Consider the following 19,391-nt stretch of genomic DNA (forward strand, 5'->3'; position numbering starts at 1 on the left):
CTAAAACTTGCCAAAACAAATATTTTAAGTTGAGTTCCAAAATCTTGCAAGATCTGCAGGAATGTTCCCCAGCTGAGTCAAGGCGTTTGTTCTTTTCTCCAAAAGGCAGTGTCAGTTTCTTATGGAAACCAGTTTCCTCTCTCAGAGGTTTTGAAGCAGAGGCTGGATGGCCATCTGTCATGAATGCTTTAGCTTATATTCTTGCATTGCAGAGGGCTGGACTAGATGGCAGATAGCCATCCAATCTCTGCTTCAAAACCACCAAAGGAAGGATAATCCACAACCTCCCAAGGAAGTCTGTTCAATGGTCAAACAACTCTTAATAGCAGAAAGTTCTTCCTGATGTTTCATCAAAATCTTCTTTCTTGTAACTTGAAGCCATTGGTTTGAGTCCTACCCTCCGGAGCAGGAGAAAACAAGCTTGCTCCCTCTTCCTAGTGACAGCCCTTCAGATAGTTGAAGACGCCTATCATATCTACTTTGAATCCCCTCTTTTCCAGGCTAAACACACCCAGCTCTTTTAGCCGTTCATTGGTTTCCAGAACCGTGACCATCTTGTTTGCCCTCCTCTGCACACATTCCAACTTGTTAACCTCCTTCATAAAGTGTGTTGCCCAGAACTGGAGACAGTATTCCAGGTGTGGTCTGACCACGGCAGAATACAGTGGCATTACTTCCCTTGATCTGGACACTAGACTTCTGTCAATGCAACCTAGAACACCATTAGCTTCTTTTGCTGCTGCATCACACTGTTAACTCATGTTAAGCTTGGGGTCTACTAAGACCCCTAGATCCTAGACCAACTGATTAATTATGAACCCTTGAAGATGCACTGCAAAATTTAATTGCAGAGAATCAGCTTGGTGTGAATTTGCAGACCAACAAGTCCTTGGGTGAACCCCTGGACTGAAGATTTTTGCTTAGTTGTCAAAACTCAACCTTTACAGCCTGTCCAGATCAGTGAAGCCAGAAAGAGCATTTGAAATTATAGAAAGAGAATTCATCAACCACTAGCCACAAGTGCCTAGAGGAATAACAATTCATATAAATTAGCAAACTTTGCGTGAAAACCTCACATGATAAAGCAGCAGAGAAACCTAGAGAGCAATTATGTCCCCCAAAAAACCCTGGAGCAAGAATGGACAGCAGCTAGTTGTTGTTGGTTGTTTAGTCATTTAGTCGTATCCGACTCTTCATGACCCCATGGACCAGAGCACGCCAGGCACTTCTGTCTTCCACTGCCTCCCGCAGTTTGGTCAAACTCATGCTTGTAGCTTCAACAACACTGTCCAACTATCTTGTCCTCTGTCGTCCCCTTCTCCTTGTGCCCTCCATCTTTCCCAACATCAGGGTCTTTTCCAGGGAGTCTTCTCTTCTCATGAGGTGGCCAAAGTATTGGAGCCTCAGCTCCAGGATCTGTCCTTCCAGTGAACACTCAGGGCTGATTTCCTTATTGTTTTTGTCCATGGAGTTTTCTTGGCAGGGATACCGGAGTGGCTTGCCAGTTCCTGCTCCAGGTGATTCACGTTTAGTCAAAACTCTCCACTATGACCCGTCCGTCTTGGCTGGCCCTGCACAGCACAGCTCAGAGCTTCTCTTGAGTTATTCAAGCCCCTTCACCACGACAAGGCAGTGATCCATGAAGGATTGCATGTAATCCATGTCACATGCAAAGGCATGTGACATGAAAGAAAACCAAGACAGCATGTGGACATTTAACCACAGTGCATTCACAGTCCTAATCGCTGGAGAAATGCTGCCACACTTTTGTTGAACCAACCAGAAATAAAGCATTTGAAAATAGATCCACCTCTTTCTAAACTTTGGTGAAGCACATGGCTTCCCAATGCATAAGTGAATAAGGCCCACTAGTTTCTCCCCAACATCTTTTTCCTCTCGCCATGAAGTAATAAATAAACTGACTTCTTTAAAACATGTTCTAATTATTAGTTTGTGGACAAATAGATGATCAAGCAACCTAAAAAACTGTAATACAGGTTTAGGAAAACAGAACGTTCACTTCTTAAAACTAAAGCTTTTGTGTGTATATGAATTCCAGAAAGCACATATTAGCATTCAACTAGCTTTATAACCAGCCAAATTCTTTTTTAAATTAGACCAGCACGCAGAATTTTTCAGCTGTTCTCTTCCTGTCTCACTGATTTCTTGACATATCTCATATTCAATTCCTCCAGGGTACGTCAGCCAAATGGAATAGCTAATTCGTAGTATGATTAGGAGGGCTAGAGTCAACAGTTAGGAAACCCACACAGGCTCAAATATAGTAGATTTGAAGCAATTTTGCCCTCCTCTTCACCCTAAATGCACCCAGAGCAGCTTACAGATTAATAATAAAGCATTATCATAGTGACCACAAAACTTCCATGCAATCAGTATTAGTCTATAAACAAGAACACTTGCACAGGATACACATTTTTGTTTCAGAAATATTAAATTTGTTTGAGTCAATTTTTGTTGTTGTTTAGTCGTTTAGTCATGTCCAACTCTTCGTGACACCATGGACCAGAGCACGCCAAGCACTTCTGTCTTCCACTGCCTCCCACAGTTTGGTCAAACTCATGCTGGTAGCTTCGACAACATTGTCCAACCATCTCGTCCTCTGTCGTCCCCTTCTCCTTGTGCCCTCTATCTTTTCCAACATCAGGGTCTTTTCCAGGCAGTCTTCTCTTCTCATAAGGTGGCCAAAGTATTGGAGCCTCAGCTTCAGGATCTGTCCTTCCAGTGAGCACTCAGGGCTGATTTCCTTCAGAATGGAGAGGTTTGATCTTCTTGCAGTCCATGGGACTCTCAAGAGTCTCCTCCAGCACCATAATTCAAAAGCATCAATTCTTCAAGCCTTCTTTATGGGCCAGCTCTCACTTCCATACATTACTACTGGGAAAACCATATCTTTAACTATACGGACCTTTGTTGGCATCGAGTCAATTAGGCTACTAAATATTTTTCTACTACATAGAAATAACTCTAATAATTATATAACTGGTCAGAAAATAATTCAGCTAAGAAAAAGCTTACACTTGCATGGCAGTCCCCCCCCCCTTTGTGGATCACCCACCATGGTAAGGTACACCTGTCCCCGACATTATTAATTCAGAAGAAGTTTAAAAAAACAGCACCTGGATAGCTCAGCTGGCTACATTGTGGTGCTGATAACAGGAAGGTTGCAGGTTTGATCCCTGTATGGGCAGCTGCATATTCCTGGACTGCAGGAGGTTGGACTAGGTGATCCTCAGGATCCCTTCCAATCAACAATTCTATGATTCCTGTTCAACCAGGCATTTGGCTTGAAATTACTAGCTAGCTGAGAGAATGTGAAACTGTTCTTAAATGCTTTAAATACGTCTGTATTTTTTTTAATTATACCGACCATAGACTCCTTTGAGAGAAAGGGCAGGGTAGAAATTTAATTAATAAATAAACTCAGGGGTAGTCCAAAGGGAGGGACTGCTCTCCCGTGACATTTTCTTGATTTAAGCCATCACCATTAATACAACCCTAAGCCATCACCCATCACCTTTCTAACCTGCTCATAGCTGCAGAGAAAAGTATGTGGGTTCCCTGCCTTATTCCTTGAGTGCCGCTCCTGGGTGGATAATATAAGCTGGATGAGTGCCATGAAGAAAAGCATTAAAATCCCTACTCTCCAATCCAAAAGAACTCTCCACTTCCCTGAAAGTTAAGAAAACCACCACCTGTTTCAGCCTTAAGTCTTAAAAAAGAAATCCTAAATACTTCAGAACAGTTAACCACAGGTGCTTACCTGAACTGCCTTGGGACTTCCTGAATCATCTGATTCTTTCTTGCTCGCGTTCCAGGCCTTTTCTGTGTTCGAAGACTGTGAAACTGAAGCCTCCACCCATTCCTCTGATGAATCCTAAAGACAAATTGGAGAGGCGGGGTGTAAATTGAAAAGGTCTGAAAGGTCTGAAAAGACTGAAAGGTCTTTATGCCTTTAAAATCAGTCCAGTTTTAAAAAAAATAGTGGCAGACTTTCAGAGGGCTACCTTATGTCATGAAGAAAAAGGGAAGTAGAAAGAAATTTCAAATTAATAAAATTGGGGTGGCATTACATGCATTCACGAGCAGGAGACATGTAGATAAAAAGTGTCTGTCAGGAATGGCTGAGATGCATTCAAGCATATTTTTTTTTCAAAAAGAAAAGCAGGACCAATTTATTAGCTTGGATGCCATCACCATTAATACAACGCTAAATAAGATTGCAGACTACTGAACGTTGAACCCACTGTTTCAAAGAATAATGATTTATGTGTATTTTTCCTGTATTAAAATGACCTCTTAAAAATGAGGCAGGTTTTCCCAGTATCATTTGATTCTTACAAAACTGGGTTTATAGCACTATAGAATGGGGGTGAGGAGAGAAAAGGCAACATTAATACTGCATTTCAATTCTTTTCTTTTAAATGAAATGGGGGCAGAATTAAGAAGGCATTCAGGAGAGAAACCTAATCAAACTGTTTGGGGCCAAGTCACTTGAAGACTCATATTTCCATTTATGCCTGCAGACCGTAAGACCATCGTCTCAGGCCCTTTTCTATGTGTCCCTGCCAAAAGAGGCAAGATGGGAGGAAATAATGTTTTCAAGGGTAGCACAATTATTGAATAGCCTCCCTAGAGAGACTCACCTGGTGCCTCATTTGCAGTCTTTTTGCTATCATGTGAAGCCCTTTTAATTTTCCCAGTCTTTAGAGTTTTAAGAATGTTTTTGTGCTTTGCATATCTTTGATGCTACAGTTTTATTTTGATGTTTTTTAAAACGTCAAAATACATTAAAAAAAAATTAAAATTGTCCAGTAGCACCTTAGAGACCAGCTAAGTTTGTTCTTGGTGATTGCAATTAGTCCTACAGAAAAAAGGAAGGGATAGTATGCAGATGATTAGCATATGTAATGAGACAGGAATCCAATATCTCAATTAAGACCAGGTCTCTCCATAGTTCCTGATTTATGTTACATTTTATATTTAATGGGCTTTTAAAAAATCTGTGAAAATTTACATAGTGAACAGTACTGAATTAAAACACTACAAATATAACAGCATTGTTGATTCAATCCCTGATTTTATATGAGAAGAACCTAAACACTGAAATAAGACCAGGTCAAAGTAAATTCACAGACTAAGAGAAAACATCCTGGCCATCAGATATAAGGAGTTGCCTTACACAAAGTCAAACCAGTGGTGAAACTAGCCAAGTATAATGGAGTCTGACTGGCAGTAGTTCTTCAATGGTCTTCTGCTTACTTGAGGTCCATTAACTAGAGATACCAAGAACTGAACCTAGAACCTTGCACATGCAAAACACGTGCTCTAATTTTGTATGACGTTTCCCCTGAGCAGCACTATGGTACAGATCACAGCCACTGAAAATGCGTCAGTAGAAGCAATAAATTTGAAGAAATATTTTCCTTCCCCAAGCATCCCACTAAAAGCACCACCATCATCATTCTGCCTGGCAGGACAACATATCTAATGGCTAACTGACATCTGTGCTGAGGCTACTACAGAGATGTGATGAGAGACACAGTGAGGAATTTGCCTCAAATTTCTGCTTCTTCCAGAAACACCCACAAATGTGAGCAGGAATGAGTGCTAACTTGATGATGTACTGCTGTGAACTCAACTTTCTGTCAATTCGCTGAACAAATTGTATCTGCCACTGGTGTTGAGTTTGAGAGGATTTATAATGACAACAGAGAAAGCACTCTCTTGGTGTAGAAAAATACATTAAGATCGTATTAAAACTTTCTTACAAAAATAAAAAATTGCAGCCAACGTTAAGCCCAAACAGATACGCTTATTGCACCCAGTTGGCATCAATGCCCAGCAAAGGCCCAAGAGATTAAGATTTTTAAGAGACACCAAAATGCTACCAGTCGGGTGGCGGGATTTAAATTAAACAAACAGAAAACCAAGGTGCTGGGAAAAAATTTGACAGACATAGAGTCAGAACGGTTTCAGAGAGAAACAGAATTAACTATGGTTAAAAAGGTAAAGTACCTAGGGGTAAACATAACAGCAAAAAACCTGAGTCTATTCAAGGATAACTATGAAAAATGTTGGTCTGAAATTAAGAGAGACTTGGATAGTTGGACAAAATTGAAGCTTTCTTTGTTAGGCCGAATTGCTGCTATTAAGATGAATGTATTGCCAAAAATGTTGTTTTTGTTTCAAACATTACAGATTGTGGACAAAACGGAGTGCTTCCGGAAGTGGCAGAAAGATATATCTAAATTTGTCTGGCAGGGCAAAAAGCCCAGAATTAAGTTTAAGATATTAACAGATGCGAAAGAAAGAGGGGGCTTTGCCCTGCCAGACTTAAAGTTGTACTATGAAGCCGCAGCTTTCTGCTGGCTAAAAGACTGGCTACTTCTCGAAGACACTGACGTACTGGACCTGGAAGGTTTTAACAATGCTTTTGGTTGGCATGCATACTTATGGTATGACAAAGTTAAGATCAATAAGGCCTTTAAGAACCATATTGTTAGGAAAGCAGTGTTTAATGTCTGGACAAAATATAAAGACTTATTGGAAAATAAAACTCCAAGGTGGCTTTCACCTCTGGAGGCTAAGGCCCGAAAAAGACCCAATATGGAGGCCAAATGGCCAAAATATTGGGAAATATTAGAAAAAGATGGAGACAATTGGAAATTGCAGAGTTTGGAGAAAATGAAGGATAAGGTGCGAGACTGGTTACATTATGCTCAGATTAAAGAAGTTTTTAAAAATGACAAAAAGTTAGGGTTCCAGGTGGAGAAATCGAAGTTAGAAACAGAATTGTTAGAACCAAAGACCAAGGTACTATCTAGAATGTATAACTTGCTGCTAAAATGGAATACACAAGACGAAATGGTTAAATCGGCTATGATAAAATGGGCACAGGACATTGGGCATAACATTATGTTTGAGGACTGGGAAAGGTTGTGGACCACTGGGCTGAACTTCACCGCATGTAATGCTCTGAAGGAAAATGTTATGAAAATGATATATAGATGGTACATGACCCCAGTTAAACTTGCCAAAATATACCATTCGTCTGATAATAAATGTTGGAAATGTAAAGAAAATGAAGGAACATTCTTTCACCTCTGGTGGACATGCCCTAAGGTGAAGGTCTTCTGGGAAATGATATATAATGAGCTGAAAAAGGTATTTAAGTATACCTTCACAAAGAAACCAGAGGCCTTCCTTCTGGGTATTGTCGGCCAGAAGGTGTTAAAGAAGGATCGAACATTTTTTATGTATGCAACAACGGCAGCAAGGATTCTCATCGCAAAAAACTGGAAAACTCAAGATCTACCCACACTGGAAGAGTGGCAGATGCAGCTGATGGACTATATGCAACTGGCCGAGATGACCGGCAGAATCCGAGACCTGGGAGAAGAGAAGATGGAGGAAGACTGGGAGAAATTCAAGATGTATCTACAAAAACATTGTAATTTGGTTGAATGTTAAGAAGGATGCTAGATTATAAAAAACTGGCCACCACTAAACTAGATTTAAATTTGATGATAAGTGAGACTAAAGAAAATATAAAATTTTTTGGAAGAAGTGCTAGATTATATTTGAATGAGTGGACATGAGATTGTAAACAAGTTGATAATTTGTTTGGAAAAAATTTTTAACGATGTAAATGGGAGCGGGAGACGTGAGGGAGTCCAAAGAAGTGATGAAATTGTTGTGATAGAAGTAAGATCGTTTATTATGTGTGCATTTATATTTAAAAACCTTAATAAATATTTATAAAAAAAAAACAACAAAATGCTACCAGTACTGGCACTTGCCTTAATTCAGATGCTATCCAGTTACAGTGGAGACTGAATCCACACTCTTTGTTTTAAAAGGGATTTATGTTGTATTGTACTGGCAATAGTACTTTAAACATACAACGTATTTGTCCTTTAGAAGTACATAAAAAATATATGAGCGACAATGTCAAATATTGGTGGCAATAGTTTTCGACCTACTGGTGACTCCGATTATTAAAACTTACAGAGGTGCTATCCGATGAATCATTGTTTTTTTCAACTTTATGCTTCTTGCTCTTCTTTTCTTTTTTATGTTTTTTTGAACGCTTCTCCTTTTTCTTCTTTTTGGTAACAGAATGTTCCTAAAGAAACACCGATATCAACACATCAGGCTACAAGACTTGAAGTAATAAGGCACACCTTATTTTATGAAATAGCAATATGAATCTACACGTGAAATAAACATACACAGTGGTACCTTGGTTCTCAAATGCCTTGGTACTCAAATAACTTGGAACCCGAACGCTGCAAACCTGGAAGTAAGTGTTCCGGTTTGCGAGCTTTTTTCAGAAGCCAGATGTGCTCCATTTTGAGTTACACACTTCCGTTTTGAGTGTTACACTGATATCTGTTTGTTATTGCTATTTATTTTGTGTTTTTGTTTTTGCGGCTCTTTTTGTTTTTGTGACTGTGTGGAACCCAGTTCAGATAATGATTGACTTACTGTGTGACTGCAGTACATTCTTTATTGCTTTCATTTTATGGATAAATGGTCTCATTAGATAGCAAAATTCATGTTAAATTGCTGTTTTAGGGGTTGTTCTTAAAAGTCTGGAATGGATTAATCCATTTTGCATTACTTTCTATGGGAAAGCACACCTTGAGTTTTGGAACGCTTTGGTTTTGGAACAGACTTCCGGAACAGAGTAAGTTTGAGAACCAAGGTACCACTGTATGTTGATATAAGCTGTAGCCAGTGCTGTGCAACCATTTTTCCAGAAGCTTCAAATTGTTATGATGAGATTTCCTGAATCGTATCCCAGATTAGATTAGCAGAGATTAACACAGTTTTGAAAAGTTAAACGAGAAGCTATAAGAAGGTCCACAGCTGCCTTCTGTGAGAAATTATACACATGTTCCGATGAAGTGGGAAACTTCAATCCAGGAGATCTCAGAGGTTCAGGTGTCAGTGTTAAAGCTCATGCAGGTATATACAAGCAACCCATTTAAAAACAGTTAAAAACAGTTACATACATCCTGTAAATGGAAATACCCAAAGATGGGGCCATCACAGAAAAGGATCTTGCAGAAGATTTGTTTAAAATATTAATCTACTGTTTAAAGAAGCCTCCATCTTCTCCTATATGAATCACATGGTCCTTAATATCTTCTTCAGAGGGTCTTTCCCAGAAGCCTCTGGCTTCAGAGATATAATAGACAATAGTGAATAGAGAGCCTCTTATGTAAGTGACGCTTGTTTTGGAATTAGCCAAGAACTTTTTAATCCACTGTTTTTACTATTATTATACTGCTGATGTTTTAATTTGAAATCTAATGAAACTTTCTTTTTCATCCTGAAGTCATTGAGAATTTCAGCAGGTGGTATATTTTAGTTTTAGTTGGTTACCTATCAGGAAACAGACAGTTAAGCACGTTTGATATTTGCCTTTAAACTATTGTTACCTATCCGCATACCCTTGCAACAGGAACAAGTGAAAGCCTTTTTACAGAACAAATGAATACAACCGCAATGCCAAAAACAGCATCATTTTATATGATGCTGCTTTAGCATAGTCATTACACATTAATCACAAGTATTTATTAGTTGGTGTGACAAACATCACCTTTCCCAATTCTTCTAAACGTTCATTCACATCAGACAGCATCCATGTATCCTCCCCTCGCAGTCGCTTCAGTTCTTTGCGTCGCTCTTCTTTTTCATAATCTACTTTTGCCTTAATTAAGAGAAAAGGAGAAAAATCAACTTCACTTTGGTGAAATACAGTACTCTAATTCTGGGCAAGTATGCAACTTTTGTTACTTTAATCTGTCAGACCACTGGTGCATTAGAATAGCGATAACGGCTTTTTAAAAATAGAAGAATTACAATCATTGCTTCTTCACTGAAAGCTGGACTAAGATCTGAAAAGTAACGTTATATCTGACCACACAAGCAAAAACTGAATTCCCAATCTAGTCTATTATAACAAAAACATAATTAAGTCATCCTGCAACACTTTAAGGATTCAGGGCCCATATTAAAAGCAGAGTTTGAGCATAAGTGCAAAATATGTATAAATTTCCCCATTTTCTTTTTTTGCAACATAAGCAAAGTGTTAGAGAGTGGATGCAGCGGAACAAGCTGAACACCTGGTAGTTTTATCAGCCAAAGCACAATGATTTATTGGGTCATCACTTCACTCACTCAACCAAGGAATGATAAAATGGCACTAACTTCCACCACGTTACCTCCTCACTCATTTTACAAAAGCTTTCACAAAAGTTCGCTATCTGGTCCTGTGAGCTACTGCACTGAAAAATAAATGCCTACAATAGAGTACAGACACCGCTATAATACCTCTGGGTAACTATAGGTACAGTGGTACCTCTGTTTACGAACTTAATTCGTTCCGGAGGTCCGTTCTTAACTTGAAACCATTCTTAACCTGAAGTACCACTTTAGCTAATGGGGCCTCCCGCTGCCGCTGTGCCGCCACCGCACGATTTCTGTTCTCATCCTGTGACAAAGTTCTTAACCCAAGGTACTACTTCCAGGTTAGCGGAGTCTGTAACCCAAAGTGTTTGTAACCCGAGGTGTAAACCGAGGTACCACTGTACCAGTGCAACATTACAACTTGCAGTGCTGCACTAGGGCTGTAGGCTGATCTAGGTCTTTCTAACTAGTACAGCAATGTAAATCAGCACTATTGCTATCTACAAAACCTTTACCAAATGGATAACAGGGGTTATACATGCCGCAATACAAGTGCCCTCTTTAGAGATTCAGTCTGAACGCACATGGGCTAGGCGTGTGTTGGGGGCTCAGGGCAGGCTAAACCTACAACATCTCAGTGTATGCTACCCCCAACACACCCAACCTTCACATGTTTAGCACAAAAGCTGGAAGGGGACTTCTAGGTATGAGCAGTAGGATGCATTTAGAAGCGCTCCCCATACTTTCCCACCCAAAGCAGAAAGGTTAGAAGCAGACACGCTCAAGGAGGATGGACGCATGCCCTGCCACGTCTTCAGGCTGACTTCCTGAAGAAGGGTAAGGAAAGGCAGTGGTGAGACAATGGCAACAAGGAAATCACATCAGGCATCCTGATCGGTCATCAAATCAGGTGCCATCCTTGAAGCCACCATCTAATATTGTACCTCAAGTAACTCTGTGCCCGTCAAAAATACACACCCCCTTAGGATTCAGGAGGATTTGCTAGCAAAGATTTGGTCACCAGGTTTCAGGCCAGACCAGAAGATACTGGTGATGTATAGCTCCTCCTCCAACAAACAGCCCTATGCTGCGGTCTCCTCTCCCCACCCCACAAAAGATATCCAGTAATGCAAAGTATGTGATGCGACATCACTGTACTACAAATCTCCCTGCCTCATTAAATTAGCTGGAAAAAGCAATGGTGTGACCAAGTGGTTTATATTACTAGAAGTAACCGGGATTGGGAGGGGGGGGAGGATATGTGGGAACTACTCTTTGATGTCCAATTACAAGCTTGGTCACTCAGGGATATTTCATTGAAATTAATGCCAGGCCAAAAACATAGTTCAGGTGTTAATCGCCGAACTGTGTACTACAGCGCTTTCTCTACCTACTCTTCTTTATTCTTCTTTGGCGATCACTCATAGCCAAGTAAGATTGTCTTCCATGAACACGGTCTTAACAGTGAGTCCGTAAGTGAGTGTGGGTGTAGTTGATGGGTGTTGATGTTGTCTACCTAGTGCCCTCTAGATGATATTAGGCTCCTACTCCCATCAGCCCAGTCGAGAAGGTCAATGGTCAAGGAGGATGACAGCTGTAGTCCAACAACATTTGGAGGCCACTATGGCTGCATTGTGGGTTAAACCACAGAGCCTAGGGCTTGCCGATCAGAAGGTCGGCAGTTCGAATCCCCGTGATGGGGTGAGCTGCCGTTGCTTGGTCCCAGCTCCTGCCCACCTAGCAGTTCAAAACCACGTCAAAGTGTAGATAAATAGGTATTGCTCCGGCGGGAAGGTAAACGGTGTTTCCGTGCGCTGCTCTGGTTCGCCAGAAGTGGCTTAGTCCTGCTGGCCACATGACCGGCCAGTAAAGCGAGATGAGCGCCGCAACCACAGAGTCGGTCACGACTGGACCTAATGGTCAGGGGTCCCTTTACCTTTTATGGCAGCATTACACATGTTTCATTCCTAAATTACAGTATTCCATCATTCCCACATCCAGGTCTGTTACACTTTCATTTAAACTAGCCCCTTGAAAACTTTTTTCGTCCAGACTAAAGCAGAAACAAAAAATCAGGCAGTGACCTCTTGTTCCATTAGCCCAATACAATCACACATAGCTTACTGACATCAATCTCTTTCTTCCCTTCTGTATTTTATAATTAAATCCCCCTGCTAGTTGCTGGTTTCTTTCCTGTGGTACAAAAGCCAAGCCTAATTACTTCACATTTTTCAACTCTCACCCGGTGCAAGCTTTTCATTCTAAGCCAGAGCTCATTAGTGCTGTCCAATACCGCAGAAATACCTGCCAATTTTCCTTTTGCCCTTACAGATTAATTTATACCTTCCAGTAATTTTGCCTCATGTCATGAGCCTGGCTGCATTTAACTTCTATTGTTCCAGGCACAATAGGAAGTCTAAAGCTTTAAATGCACCTAACAGATGTGCGCACACAAATGCACAAATGTATCAACAGGAACTTCTAGTAGCTAGGTTTGCTGTTGCATAAGTGGAATGGCCTCTAGAGATTCTTAAACACTTTCTGAGAGGACATACTAAGATAACAGAAGGTCATGTTTGGAATGTGTCAATGAATTCCAGCTCCTGACTCACTATTTTCACAACATAATCTTCAAAGTTCATGACAATACAACCTCACATTGCAAGAACCATGATCGACTATGTATCCTTTGGCATAAACTAACCATATTTCGTGCTTTGGCTACGAAAGTGTATATTTCAGTACCTATCCAGTCACGTATGCTGATAAAAGATCAACTACTAGCTTTTTAAAAAATGTGTTTCAATAATGCTGAATGCCACTCCATGAGAAACTGAACATGTATAGATCACAGGAAGCCAGCAATTTACATAGGGGTTACATTCCAAGGATTGTGCCTAAAGTCAAAATCATGTATAGTCAAAAAACACTGGGTTCAATGATGGGTGGGACTGGCAAAGCCATTTTCCTCAGAACATCCCATTTTCCACCCCCTTTTTAATTTTATCTTTTACCACGCATGTAAAGCTGAATGTACACAAGTTAAATGTGTGTAAATTGTGGGCTTTCTGTGCAGTCCTATCTGGGTGAGAGATGGAAAGAGAGTGGTTATGTTGCTGCTTGTTGTTGGAAAATGCCCTGGGGGTGCCTGCGCATGCCAGAGGATGCAAACTCTGAGCATCCTCCGGTACGCGCAGCTCTGGAAATGGCATCTCCCTTCTCTTCCAGTGCGCTTCTAGCGACATACATCAGAATGATATATGCACACTAAGCTTCTGGCACTTCCTCAGCAAGAAGAGTGAGACATCGTAGAGCTAATTTACTATTTATTTACACATTATGTACAGACAAAAGCATAATGGCGTCCATTCTCTCCAGCTCCAAGAGAACAAACAGAACAAATAAAAGTGAAAGTACATTACAGAGGAAGACATAAGACTGTCTTCTGTTTCCCACACTTGTCCCATACAGGCATGTGATTTACAACCATCTCATCTGCAGCATCGGAGGAGTGAAATTGCTAACACTTGTTTAATACTAAATTGCCCTAGGTGGAAGTGGATAAATAGGCTGCCTATGAATTATGCTTAATTGCTGCCATGAGTGAGATTTACCTAACCAGCCACATCAGTGGAAGCTCTGTGCAAGGACTTCCACTTGCGCAATGGGGCTTTCCTCCCCTCACACGCCAAAATTGGCTTGTGGGGGCTTGGAGAAACCCTAGAAATAGCACGTAAGCAGGGAGAGAGAGGACTCATTCCATCTGGCAAGCTGCAGTGCTTGCGCAGATAAAACAATGAGAAGAGTGCAATGTTGTATTCCACCCTATGCGTTTTTGTACACCAAAAGTTTGCTTTGTAATAATTGGTGGGTTGGGGATTAGATGTTTTCTCGGTATAGTGAGTGGTAACTGCAGAGCAGTTGCTGCAACAATGGGACCACACCACACTCCCCTCCAACTTCTGCACTCTCATCTGGCGGGATGCATGCAAGCAACCTGAGACTTCTCCTAAATGGAAGCCCTCGCTGCTCTTCCCTCTTCAGGCCCCTCTTGGCTCTAGGAGACAGAGAGGTGAGGGATGGCAGGGATTTGACTAGCCTGTCACTCACCTGAACAGCCTCTTCCTCCGACATGTCCTGTGTGCTCATCTCCATCTCTGATGGCTCTGACCATTCTTTTCCCCCTCCCTGCCTTGCAGGCAGTGGCAAAGCCCATAAATCACTGTCCTCCTCTCCTGCTGGAAGAATAGTCTCTAGAAACCCCACTGCGCAGGCAGGTGGAAAAACTAGTACATTTTAAAAGCAAAAAACCCCAGAAAACTGGACACCATTATATTCCATTATTTGGAGGACAAAATGTTAACTATTTGAGTATGTTCACCTTTGCAAATGAATATAGAAGCCACTCTAGAAAATTCTTGCGTAAACAGAACGAATGTAACAAAGATGGAGACAAAAGGATACTTTTTAAAATGCTTTCAAAACCCCTTCTCTATGAAATTTCAGTGAAAATCACCATTTTACCACCATTTGGCAGAGGAATATTATGGTCTATTAAATCCTGCACAAAAGCTCCAATATCTCTATGGAGTGAGAGGCATTTTTCATAAAATTATAGCTATATTCCTGAGAGAGTTGACATAGTTTCCAGGAGGCCCTCTTCAATGTTCTCAGAAGCACTGCTAAACCTCACATTTTTCACAAGCAGGATAGAAAAAGAATTTCTAATGCACTTGAAGGAACAGTAAAATACACTACAATTTCTATCTGCTGCAACAGATAGAGGACCAGTAGCATTTAAAAACAATGATTAAAAGGGTTATTGTGATGCCACACCATATCAAACAAACTGCTTTTAAAACTCCTCTCACTTTTAAAAATGGTATATCCTGTAAGGCCATGGCAGGTGGGGGGAAATGCTTAAGCCAAAACAGAAGCTAAATCCCTCTCAGCCACAAGTAACTAATAGATCTTGAGATCTAAGCTATTGCCTGCTCACACCATAGTTCAATTACAATATAAATAAAAATTAAGTGCAAATACATCACATCTTCTCAAACACGGATCACATATTGAATTCATAAGCAAATCTACAAAGGATAGGCAGAAGGAGAAAACATAGTGACTTGGACTGTCAAACAGGAAGCTTTTAATTACTGGATGATTGGAATTCAGTTCTAAGAAATAAACTGTTGTGGGTGAACCTATCAGACAACATAGCGATTCTTCAACAGCTCTTGTTTATTCAGAGGCCAGAACAGAACTGAACTGAAGGGCTCAGTCAGCCTGCTTATATAGAGCTCCAGTAAGTTACTGTAGCAACTTTCTAAAACTATCCAATCACTGAACGTTACTTTTGATCCTTCATTTGCATAACTATCTACAGTATCCCCCTGCTGGCCCAGGGTGAGAACTTTAGTACATAACATAAACCCCAGGTGCTTTAAGTCTATTTTGTTACTTTTATCTTTACTACTAATAATTTAATTATTTGTTGAATTCTACAATATTATGCACAATACATGAGAGTCAGGTTGACTGAGCTCTATGGAGATTACCTCCAAGAAACTACACACAAGTACTAGATCAATCTCACGATTTCCTATCTAACAGGCTAAAGCAGATCCTACACAGCTATTTTTTATTTTTGTATGAAATGTCAATTCAAAATGAAACCTGGTCATTGCATTTGTTTCCACAGTAATCAGATACCTTCAGAAATACTAGTACAGGTGCTGAAAGTGTCTGACAGCACCAGCTGATGCACCCATGATGACATCCCCTCAGGCATCACAACTGTTTTCAAAAATACTCTGGTAACTGCAATTCTACTAAACCAGTCTCTATTTTGATGCCCCAATCCAAACCAATGAGCTAAACACGACCAAGCATTGTCACTTTTTCTTTCACACATTCTGAACTTCTCCAGGGTAGAAACTCTGTTCTAAATAGCCTTTCCCCAACGTAGAAAGGCAATCTGCACTAAAAGATTTTTTAATCTGCCATGTTCCAACATCCCTAGCAAACTTCCTCAGTATTCAGCCCCATGCCACCTTGCATTTATCAGGCCATTTGTTCAAAGCTGCTTGGATCATGTGTTTTGCATACTGCCATCATTTAAACAAGAAAAAAGAAACCAAGAAAACTCCTGCTTTTAAGAGCACAACTATGGGTTACAGCAGTCAGGGGACCTTTTCTGAAGACAACATCCTTGCATCGTGTTTTCCCACTAACATGTAGCATCACTTATCCCAAATCATGATATTCTGTTTCCCTTCACACCATGGGCTGCCACTAGCAGGAATGGGGCAAACATGAGCTATCACAACATGGAGTAAATAATCCAATATGTTGTGGAAGCAAAGGAGAACTCAACTTGGGAGTGCCTTTTCTACCACTGTAATCCTATACACTCCACTGCTTTGCGACTATACTCGATTCATGAGAAAGGCTTCGGGAGCAAACCCTGAGGAAAAATCTGTAGCTGCTGCCTTTCAGGACATCTTCAGAAGAAAAAGCTAAGGAGTAAACCCTACACAGTTCCCAAGTGGAGTCCCTAAGATGGTTGGATGGTGCCTTGTATGCCTCCTTCCATCAATTCCTGCAGTCAAGCTAGAGCCAAATGTATTGCTCTGCTTTCCTTTGCACCACATCACCAAGGCCAAAAGGGTGGAGACTTGTCAGCTGGGCAGCCCAGGCTTGTGCCCCAGAGAGATCATCTGCAACTGTCATCTGAGGCCCCTCACCATGTACCCCATCAACGAGAGCTCAGAAGCTGGCAACACAAGAATGGGCCTTTTCAGTGGCAGCTCCCCACTTATGAAATGCTCCACCCAGGGAGCCTCACCTAGCACCATCTTGATTAATTTTTAGGCAACTGGCAAACCTTTTCTTTTTACCTGGGCTTTTCACCCTTATTTGAAGGGTTTCGGGAACTTGTGACCTCTTTTAATGGGGCAGGTTCCATAAGAATTCTCTCTTATTGGAATAGATTTTTTTTTAAAAGCTTTTTCATTGGCTTGCTTCTTTTAAATGGTTCTACCAGTAATACTATGCTGTAAGTCAATTTGTGTCACTTTTATGAGTAAAGCAAGTAATAAATATAAATAATTATAACAAAGTTGGGTGTCATCACCCTCAAATTCGCTGATGACAGCTCTCAACAGCTTCATATAGATGTGAAACAGAATGTATGACAAGATCAATCTCTACTGAATATCTCCCCCAAAGGATAAATCCCACAGAACCAACCAACAATCAACCAAAGCTATCCTTATATTGCTTGTGCTTTTCTGAACATTTTCCAGCCCTCCAGCATCCATTCTGAGGTGTGGAAACTAGTACTGTACACAGCACTTCAAGTTCAGTCACAACACAGATGTGCATGGTGGCATTATGACATCGGTGAGTTTGTTTTTAATCCCTTTCCTAACAATCCTTAACACACAATTCATCTATTTGGTGCACGTGCATTCACCACATTGGACAAAATTATGAAGGGGGGGGGATTTACAAACAATTTCTTTCACACACGTAACTTTTGTGTAGGAAAGCTGTGTGGTGTACAAAGCAACACTTAGGACCAGTTGAACCCTAGGTGGAAATGCATACACAGAAACGACAGAAGTTCAGCCGATAAATGCGCAGGCGATAAACATATAACCTGGCCTTGTGATCTTTGGATGAAGGGTGCTTCCTGAATTCAACTTTAAAAAATGTAAGACCTAAGGATTCATAGATGGAGACAAACATCCTCATGAAGATGTCCTAAATATAAGAGGGCAGCCCACAAAAGACCAAACCCGCACTAGTTTTAACTGCAATTGCTCCTCTCCCACCTCCTCACCCAAAACTCCTGCGGTTTGGGAAGGGTACTCAGAACTACCACAAAGGGGTCCTTAGCCCCACTCCGAGAACTACATTTCCCAGAGTTCTCGGGGATACTTCCTGTAATTACAGAGGAATTTAAACATGTCTTGCCGTTGCAGAGAGCTGCTGTTCCGAAACAGGGAAATGGCCCTATTACCGGGGGGGGGGGGGAGGATTCAAAACAAGGGCAGAAGGGGGGGTGGGGGAGCGAGAACCTCATGTTATTTACACAATAAAGACAAAAAAGGGGTGAAAAACGTCCCGTCGACGCTTGAATGGGGGCGGAGGGAAGTGAGAAAGAGAGGAGGAGGAGGAGGAGGAGGGTTCCTTCGGAAGTGGGGTGAGAACAGGGCCCAGCAAAGGGGTGACAAGCCGAGCCGGTCCGTCACCTGCTGTAGCAGCGCCTCGCGGTGGCGGCGCCTCTCTTCCTTGCGCGCCGCCAGAGTCCTCTCGCTTTCAAACCCGGACGCCATGCTTGTTAAGGGAAAACGCCGAGCGCCGCCGTAAAGCAAACCGGCCCCTCTTTCCGGGCCCCGCCCCCCGCGCTAGTACGCGTGCGCAACCATGTAAAGAAGCGTCGTAAAAAAAAAAGCGAGGGTCGGAGGGAGGAGCGAAAGGTTACGTCAATGGTCTCCGCCTCCGCCTCCTCGCGCGTGCTCAGTGTTCCTAGGCGTTGCCATGGAGTCCCTTTTCCTGTTTGCCTCAAGGGCAGCGTTCGAACTGGTGACGCCCTGCAGCTGGATGCAGAGGCGCCGCCAGCCTTGGTCAAATGAAAGAAACAGCCCAAGGCTTCATTAGGGAGTTACTATTTTCCTTTCTCTTTAAAAAGAAAGAGAGGGAGATAATCTCAGCGGCATTATTTATTCATTACTATTTGTTACATTTGTTAGTCGCTTTTTTTTCTTGCGCAAGGCAAAACCCAAAGCGTCTTGCAACCAAACAAAACAAAAAAAAAAACCGCACATAAATACGTTGAGGCCAAGGAGAAGTGAAATGCATTGAAAACATCCCACCTAATGTTGGACCAAGACTGAAGCGATGTAGATTCAAACCCCCACTTCAACCATGAAGCTCACTAGGGGATATTGGACCTGTTACTCCTTCTTCACCTAACTTGCAGGGCTGTTATTAACATAAGGATGTTCGAAGAGAAGACAAGCATCACAAGAAAATGTCAACGGGGGGGGGGGTGTGGAATTTAGCTTAAATATTTTGAAAGTTTTTCTAGAAAAATAGGTGCCGGTACTCACCATGAAGTTGTTGCAGTAAGTGCCAAACTTTTTAACAACAACAAAGAGGTGTTG

General features: G+C 41.4%; 1 protein-coding gene across 1 annotated transcript in view; it reads right to left on the reverse strand.

Moving 5' to 3' along the window:
- The window catches only part of CWF19L2 (CWF19 like cell cycle control factor 2), a 73,796-nt gene extending 55,135 nt beyond the window's left edge, over positions 1-18,661 (reverse strand). The window contains exons 1-4 of the mRNA XM_081860201.1: positions 18,477-18,661; positions 9,629-9,739; positions 8,030-8,146; positions 3,782-3,895 (exon numbers count right to left, since the gene is read on the reverse strand). Of these exons, the coding sequence (XP_081716327.1) occupies positions 3,782-3,895; positions 8,030-8,146; positions 9,629-9,739; positions 18,477-18,560 (426 nt within the window). The 5' untranslated portion in view covers positions 18,561-18,661. The remainder of the gene's footprint in view (positions 1-3,781; positions 3,896-8,029; positions 8,147-9,628; positions 9,740-18,476) is intronic.
- Between the last annotated feature and the right edge of the window lie 730 nt (positions 18,662-19,391).

This window comes from Podarcis erhardii (genome assembly GCF_964252035.2).
Source record: "Podarcis erhardii genome assembly, chromosome: 4".
NCBI classification, from domain to species: Eukaryota; Metazoa; Chordata; class Lepidosauria; order Squamata; family Lacertidae; genus Podarcis; species Podarcis erhardii.